Below are 7146 nucleotides of genomic sequence, written 5' to 3' on the forward strand. Positions count from 1 at the left end.
GGCTGGATGCGGGGCTTGGGGCTTGGGACAGGGACCCTGCCCACGGAGGTTTTATTTCAGGATGGAGGTCCCAGAGAAGGCCAAGACCGCAGCGAGGAAACGGCTCCCCGGGGGGGTTTGTCCCAGCTGGAGGCAGCAGTCAGGCCCCTGGCCCTGCTGGGTGGGTGCCGTGCTCCCCACGGAGAACACTGCCCTGCATGGTGACATCATGGGGCAGCCCCCACGGTACAGCCTCACCACCCCCAGCGCCATGGGGATCCTGTACCCCCCAGCCCCTTGCGGCAGCCTGGGGTCCAAAACTGGGGGCTGCTTTAATCACACACCAGAGCAACATGCCAAGGTGGCCCCAGCCCCGTGGGGCACCGGGGCATCTCGGGGGAGCAGCCAGGCCTTTACCCCCACCTGTGCGGCTATGGGTGGTGCCTCTCTCCCACAGGACAGGTCTCAGTCCAGCGTCACCCTGCCCAGGCGTCCCGCCCGGAAATCCCGCAGGAACTCGTAGGCAGCGGCCGGGTAGTTGAGCATTGTCACGTTGACATTCCCTGGAGATGGGGGCGGTGGGTATGGAAGGAGGCATCGGCGGAGCCTGGAGCTGCCCTAGGATCCCCAAAAGCCTGGCCCCCACGCCCCAGGCTGCAGAGATCCCCCCCCTGGAGCACTCACCCGTGCCCGTCAGCACCTTCACCTTCTGCGTCCTGCCCTGGGCGAGGGCCACGCGCCTCAGCACGGGCTCGATGTTGTCACAGGCCTCAGCCAGCCCGTAGCGCTGCACATACCTGCCGAAGGTGTTGGCTCGCAGCCTGCCGGCATCACTTCTCCCCACCCCTGATTCCCCAGGGACAGCTTCTCCACCACCCGCTTGGGACCACTGGCAGCAGATGCAGCCCTGGGCCCTCTCCAGTTCCCCCGCTGGCTCACCCGAACTGCTGCTGCTTGTTCAGGGCATACAGGAGGTAGTCAGCCATGATGTCCTCCCCTACCAGGTGGTCACGGATGGCTCCTGGAAAAGCGGGTCAAGCCCCAGCTCCCCCCAGCCCTGCTCCCAGCCCCGGCCACCCCTCATGCCGCCCACATGCCACCCATGGGCACCCAGGCAGCGTGCAGCAGACTCCTGCCCCAGCCTCAGGTACCAGGCCCAGCTGGGGCTCAAAGCCACATTTGGGGAGTCCCCCCCTGGCCACAGCCTCCACCTCACCGCACAGTGCCAGCTTCATGCCCATCTCCATGTCTCCCAGCTTCGGGGGCAGCACGCCAGGCGTGTCCACCAGGTACATCAGGGGCTTCTCACAGACCTGGGATGGGGGGAATCGGGGCAGTTAGGATGCGTGGCTCGGCAATTAGCACTGTGGAATCTGACATGGCTAATGAGCGAGGCATTGAGCTCTTTCATTAAGGTCTCGCTGGAAAGGGGACCTGAGCAACCCTTTGAGATCAGCTCTGTGTGCCTTGAGGTTTTCCAGAAGCGAGAAACCTCTCATGGGCAAGAGGATGCAGGGAGGCAGAGGCCAGCACCCACGCAGCCAGCTGCGCCGTGGGGACGGTACCTGGATTCTAGTCAGCACCGCCTTGGTGATGCCCGGCTCGCCACCAACCGCGGTGGCTTTCCCTTCGGGGAAAGGAGAGACGCAGTCAGAGAAGGAAGCGACGCTCTGCCCTGCTGCCCGCTCCACAGCTGCACTAGTGGCTCCTCCTTGAGCCCAGGCACCACGCAGAAATACCCTTTTTGAGGTGCAGCCTCCGCAGGGCATTGATGAGCGAGGACTTGCCCACGTTGGGCACGCCGATCACCAGGATGCTGTACTCGGTGCTCTGGAACCAAGGAGGATGCAGGCAGGGAGCAGTCGGTTATTGGCCACCCACCCCAGGAGCGGTGGGCAGCCGCAACAGCGAAACAACCCGGCCTTTGCCGGCGCTTCCGGCACGTGTGTGAGCAGCCTCATCCCTCCTGCTGGAGAAGGAGGTGACCTGCCGACGGCCACCCTGACTGCACACACCGGCAGTCTCGCTGCTGCGTCTCACCTCAGCCCTGTGGTAGCGTGGGCTGTTGCCCACCAACTTGGCAACCAAGGGAACAATCTGCAGAGAAACACGGAGAAGGGCTGTAACTGTAGCACTGCACCCGTGCTGGCAGCAGCCACTCGCTTGGGGGACACTGTGCCAGGATGTGCAAAACAGGGGCCAAGCAAAGGATGGGTAAGCAGCCTCGGATAAGCTGGAAATGAAGATCGCTCTGGACCAGCCAGCATCACCTCCTCACAGTGGGGCGCTGGGGCCACTCCCTGAGGCTGAGGGATCGGCGCACAGCCCTCAGCTGCTGACAGCAAGGAGCAAGGCTGGGCACGGGGCTGCTGGCCCATTACCTTCTTGACGTTACCATCACGCTGGCAGTCAGTGAAGACAACGTGTGAGCATCCCTGCTGCTTCAGGTGCTCCAAGACTCTCTGAAAGGGACAGGCAGAGGCATTGCTGGCACCTGCCTGCGGCAACCCGTGGGGCCCCTGCCAGCCAGCCAGCCCACCCTGCCCCGGCGCTCACCGGCTGCTGGCGGGGATCAGCCAGGTCCATCTTGTTCAGCACCAGGATGTGCGGGCGGATGCCCAGCGCCTCCTGCAGCATGGGGTTACGGCCCGACAGCGGGATGTGGGCGCCGCTAAGGAGAGTGACTGTGCGCTGGCGTGGGAGCAGGTACTGGGGAGGGCAGTTGGGCGGGGGGGGGTGATGGGGCTGGTGTGGAGCTGGGAGAAGGGTAACAGGACTGGGAGACGGGGCACACGGCGGGGGGGGACAAGGGACACACAAGTGCAGGGGGTGGGGTGCCGGCGCCTGCTGCACCGGGGAACACCCGCGGGGGGGATGAAGAGCCGTGCCGGAGGATATGCGAGCGTCGTGGACCTCGATGAGGCAGTCGGCACGCCGCAGGGAGGCCCGCATCTGCCGCAGGCCTGCAACACAGCGCTGGGTGAGCGGCGGCGGAATCGGGGGCCAGCCCCCCCCCTCCCATCTCTCACCTTTCGCCATGTGCCCCGGGAACCAGGAGGCCACATCGCGGCCGCCGAAGTCGAAACGCTCCCGGAACCCGCCAAGCCCCGGTCCCGATCCTGACGCAGCCCCCGCCGCCCGCAGCGCTCCCGCCCACCGTCTCATGGCGGCGGCGCCCCTTCCTCTGCGTCACACCTGGCGCGACGCGCGGGGAGGCGGGGCCGGAGGCAGCTGTCGAGAGGGAGAGGTGGGACGGTGGGCGGGGGCCGACGTCGAGTGGGCGGGCCGACGCCGGGTGGGCGGGGCGTTGCCCTGAGCAGGCGTCGCTCCCGTCTCCTGAGCGCCATGGCGGAGCCGCGGCCTACGGGACCCGTGGGGCCTACGGGGGGTCCGACGGTGGGTCCTGGCGGCACGGGGGGTGCCGGGCGCCCCGCGGGGCCCGGCACCCCCTGTGCCGCGGGGCCTGGTACCCAACCCGCTCCCCAGCCGCCCTCAGCTCCTCAGCCCACCCCGGAGCCAGGCCCGACACAGGCCCCGCTGGACGACACCCGCTTCCTCATCGCCAGCACCAACTGGTACTAACGCCGTAGCTCCTTCTCCCTGCCGGACCCGAGCCGAGGAGCTGCATCCATCACCCCAGAGAGTGAGAGAGAGAGAGAGAAGCCTTCCCTGTCCCTCCGCAGGGGAGGGTCCTCAATAAAGGAGGCTGATCGGCTGCAAGCCACGAAGCACGGGTTTTATTTTGCCACCTCAGAGCTGAGGAGCGGGGCCGGGTGCCTCGAAGAGCTGGTTGAGGCGCTCGGCCTCTCGCCAGCCCGACAGCAGAGCTCCGTGGGTGGTGGAGTAGAAGGTGCGGTGGGTGGCCTCGCCGGCGAAGAGGAGCTGCAGAGGCTGTGGCGAGGCAGGAGGTGAGCACCGGGGGCTTGCTGCCTCCCCCAGCCCAGCAGGGACACCGGGTCCTGCTAAACCAGCCTCATCTCCCTGCCCTTTGGCACCCCGCGGATGCATAGAGACCGAGGAGTGGGCACCTTCCCTTCCTTAGAAACCCACCCCATGCTGTGAGGATGCTGGAAAGTGGTCAGAAGGAGCTGCGTGTCCCCAGATTTTATGGAAATGGGGTTCCCCCCCCGCGTGGAGCTCAGTGGGAAGAGCCAAGGGTGGTTGGTTGGTGACCCCTGAATGGAGCGAGAATGGGGAATGCCACCTCCCTGTGCTCCTCAGGGCCTGGGGTGCCCTGTCCCCCCCCCCCGTCCGTCTGTCCCCACGCCCGGGGGGGTCCTGCTTCCCTCACGGCTGCTGCATCCCCTGGGCCTAAAGAAATTACCCTGGGGTCCTTGGGGTCCTCAGGCAGGGGCTGAGCCAGCACGTCGATGTCGTCCCCTGAGCTGCCAACAGCCACGTAGCTGTAGGAGCCCCGGGTGTAGGAAGCACTGTGCCACCGGGACCTAAGCACACTCCTGGGACCGGGCAGGCGCGGGTTCCCTGCGGGCACGGATTCTGGGTGGCATCCAGAAATCCAGGTGCGCATTTCCCGGGGAGGGGGTTGGGGTGACGAGGGTGGAGAAGGCAGCGGTACCTGTCAGCGTGCGGAGGACGCATGTCATGGTGCTGAGAACCTCCGCGTCGCTCAGCGTCTCCATGTACTCCGACTCCTTTCCCGCGATGAAGCCACAGAGGACGTGCCCATGCCTGGGGAGGAAAGACAGGGCCGAGGGCTGCCTGCTGCCCTCCTGCTGCTCACCAGGCACTGTGCCCTCCCTGCCCTGGGAGCGCTGCTGCGTCATGAGCCATCAGCGACCCAGAGAAGGTCTTGAAGCTCCAGACAGGACTGAGATGCTCCTTCATATTGCCTGGAAGATGCCCAAACCCCCCTGGCCGTGATGCCCTTTTGCTGATGTTCCCGTCACGTACTGCTCCGGCGGTTGGAGGACCACGAATCCAACGAGCTTTTTGAACCAGTTGGCCTCCAGGTTGGCACTGGGCTCCTCGAGGGGCGACTCGTTCTCCCACACCACTTCAAGGAGCTGCTGCTGGGGTTCCCAGAAAGGCCGCTCGAACTCCAGGAAGATCTTGTTGTTGGTGCCGAAACCCAGGCGGCGAATGGCCTCTGCTTTCTGCTTGGGCAGGGGAGGCTGGAAGAAGTCCTGGTGGCGTTCCTTGAGGAAACCTGCAGGCAGAAGATTGGGCAGTTCTGTTTGCTAGGCTCCTAAACGGGGTCTGAGATACTTTTCCCCTCCCCAAACCCCTTCCCAGCCTCCCCTCTCCCACCAGGGGAAACTGGGAGAGGGGAAGCTGGGAAGGGGTTTGGGCAAGTCCCTGCCCTCCATCCGCCCATCTCCAACCACGCCAACTGGTTGGAAGGGACAGGTAGGGCAAGGAAAGGTGTTGGTGTCCTCACCCAGCGGGACGGTGACGATGACGTGGTCAGCGAGGAAGGTGTCTCCGTCCTCACACTCCACTCGGACAGGGAAATCCCTGGCCTCGTCCCCTTCCGCGCGGAAGGACCCTTGCCACCAGATAGTCCTCACTGCCTTGTTGAGCAGGACAGTGCCCTCTGGCAGAGCCGAGAGCATGCAATCGGGCAAGCCACTGTAGCCTCTGCGGGAGGAAGTGCTGCTGGGGATGAGGTGCCCCCCACAGAATGCTCTTCCACCTTCCCCTCCGCAGCGCCGCGCTTACCCCGGGAAGGTGCAGTCCAGGCCAGGCAGGGAGACGTACTCCCCAAAGGGCTCCAGGGCCACCAGGTCCATGCTGTGGGTTCCGCTGATGCAACACTCCAGCTTGAGGCAGGCGGCGAGGGCGGCCAGCTGGAGCCGCTGGGCGTCCTCCTCGCCCCTTCCCAAAGCAGGGACCCTCCGGGCAATCTCCATCCGCAGGTACTGTCCCACACTGGGTGCCGGCGGCTCCTCAGACCCGCAAAAAGCCCGGGCGGAGGCCAGAAGGGTGTTGAAGAGGTCACGGGCTTCGTTTACCACCTGGGGGCTCAGCACCCTCCCTGAGCTGCCGTAGGTGACGGAGGGCAGCGGGGGGTGGCCCCCTGCCTCCACCTGCTGGTTCTCCTCCCGGGCAGCCTCCGGGCCCAGCAGGCCGTAGTGGGTGGCCAGGCAGAAGATGGGGTTCTCCGGCGAGGGGCCGTGGATCCAGTGTGCCCCCATCTCCACCAGCCCCGATACTGCGGGGAGGGAGGGCAGGGAAGGGGGTCACCCCAAGGTGTACATGTGGCAGGACCCCCAACCCCGTGTGCCCCCCCAAAACAACTGGAGCCGGCAGACCCTCCCCTGCGCCCGTCCCCCCGCCCCGTGCCACCCGTGACCGGCTCCGGTTTGGTCCTGCTGCACCCACGGGACCGGATGCCCCCAGCCCCGTGTCCGTCCCACTCGGGGGGGTGGGGACGCAGGCGCAGCTGTCCGACTCGGGGGGGTGGGGGCTCAGGCGCAGCAACCCCATCCCTGGTCCTGCCCTGGTACACCCCCTCCCCCGCCCGGTGCCGCCCCGCCCCGCCCCGGCCCGGGCCTGCCCCGTACCGAAGCGGCGGGTGCAGACGCGGCCCCCAGCGCGGGCCGCCGCCTCCAGCAGCCGGAGGGAGCCGTGCCCGCGGAGCCTCTGCGCCGCCCCCAGCCCCGCCAGCCCCGCGCCCACCGCCGCCACCCGCCGCCCGCTGCCGCCGCCGCCACCCTCCATGGCGCCCGCCGCCGCCCCGCCGCTCCCGGCCCCGCCTCCACAGGCCTCGCCCCCACGTGCCTCGGGGCGAAGGGCGGGAGAGGGTTGTCGTCCTCTGCCGGCGGGTCCCGTGGCTTCAGCGAGCGGGACCGAAAACCGGCGGGCTTTGCAGATGGAGGGGCGGGAGGAGGCTGGTTCGGGAGGCGGGGCCCTTCCTGGGGTGGGAACTCCCCCGGGACCGCCTCACCGACCTCCTTCTCTCCCCCGCCCGGTGCCGTGGCCGGCCGGCCCGGCAAGGTCGAGGAGCCGCCGGGTGCCGAGTTCGGTCCGTCGGCGGGCCGGCTCGGCCGCACGCGTCCCGGCGGCACCGGGGAGAGCCGCCGGCGCTGGCGGCGGTCCCGCGGGCGGGCAGTTGCCCTCCAGGGCCTGCCCCAGAGCTCCCGCTTGCCGGTCATTTCCGAGCCGTTGTGGGCGCGAATAAAGCTCTTCGTCCCCGAGGCTGCCGGG

The 7146-nt window shown here is 67.4% G+C and overlaps 2 protein-coding genes across 7 annotated transcripts; both read right to left on the reverse strand.

The window, feature by feature from the left end:
* Positions 1-15: 15 nt before the first annotated feature.
* On the reverse strand, positions 16-3195 carry MTG1 (mitochondrial ribosome associated GTPase 1). 2 transcript variants are annotated; one of them, XM_041127245.1, is made up of 12 exons: positions 3009-3195; positions 2878-2942; positions 2536-2640; positions 2361-2441; positions 2020-2076; positions 1719-1809; positions 1545-1606; positions 1196-1292; positions 919-1000; positions 664-776; positions 403-542; positions 16-193 (listed from the first exon to the last, which is right to left on the reverse strand). In XM_041127245.1, the coding sequence occupies exons 1-11, from the start codon at positions 3142-3144 to the stop codon at positions 445-447; spliced, it is 987 nt and encodes a 328-aa protein (XP_040983179.1). In that variant the 5' UTR covers positions 3145-3195; the 3' UTR covers positions 16-193; positions 403-444. The 2 variants fall into 2 exon arrangements, with proteins under 2 accessions (XP_040983179.1, XP_029885821.1); XM_030029961.2 differs by having other exon boundaries at positions 16-542.
* Positions 3196-3694: 499 nt separating this feature from the next.
* PAOX (polyamine oxidase) lies at positions 3695-6809 on the reverse strand. Of its 5 annotated transcripts, none has more exons than XM_030029959.1 (7): positions 6504-6682; positions 5659-6151; positions 5378-5577; positions 4891-5146; positions 4556-4668; positions 4304-4461; positions 3695-3870 (listed from the first exon to the last, which is right to left on the reverse strand). In XM_030029959.1, exons 1-7 carry the CDS (start codon positions 6658-6660, stop codon positions 3730-3732), a joined length of 1518 nt encoding a protein of 505 aa, XP_029885819.1. In that variant the 5' UTR covers positions 6661-6682; the 3' UTR covers positions 3695-3729. The 5 variants fall into 5 exon arrangements, with proteins under 5 accessions (XP_029885819.1, XP_029885818.1, XP_040983178.1 ...); XM_030029958.1 differs by having other exon boundaries at positions 5378-5592; XM_041127244.1 differs by lacking the exon at positions 6504-6682 and adding an exon at positions 6721-6809 and having other exon boundaries at positions 3695-4461; positions 5378-5592.
* Positions 6810-7146: the final 337 nt, after the last annotated feature.

The sequence above is a fragment of the Aquila chrysaetos genome, chromosome 11, assembly GCF_900496995.4.
Source record: "Aquila chrysaetos chrysaetos chromosome 11, bAquChr1.4, whole genome shotgun sequence".
In the NCBI taxonomy this organism is placed as follows: Eukaryota; Metazoa; Chordata; class Aves; order Accipitriformes; family Accipitridae; genus Aquila; species Aquila chrysaetos.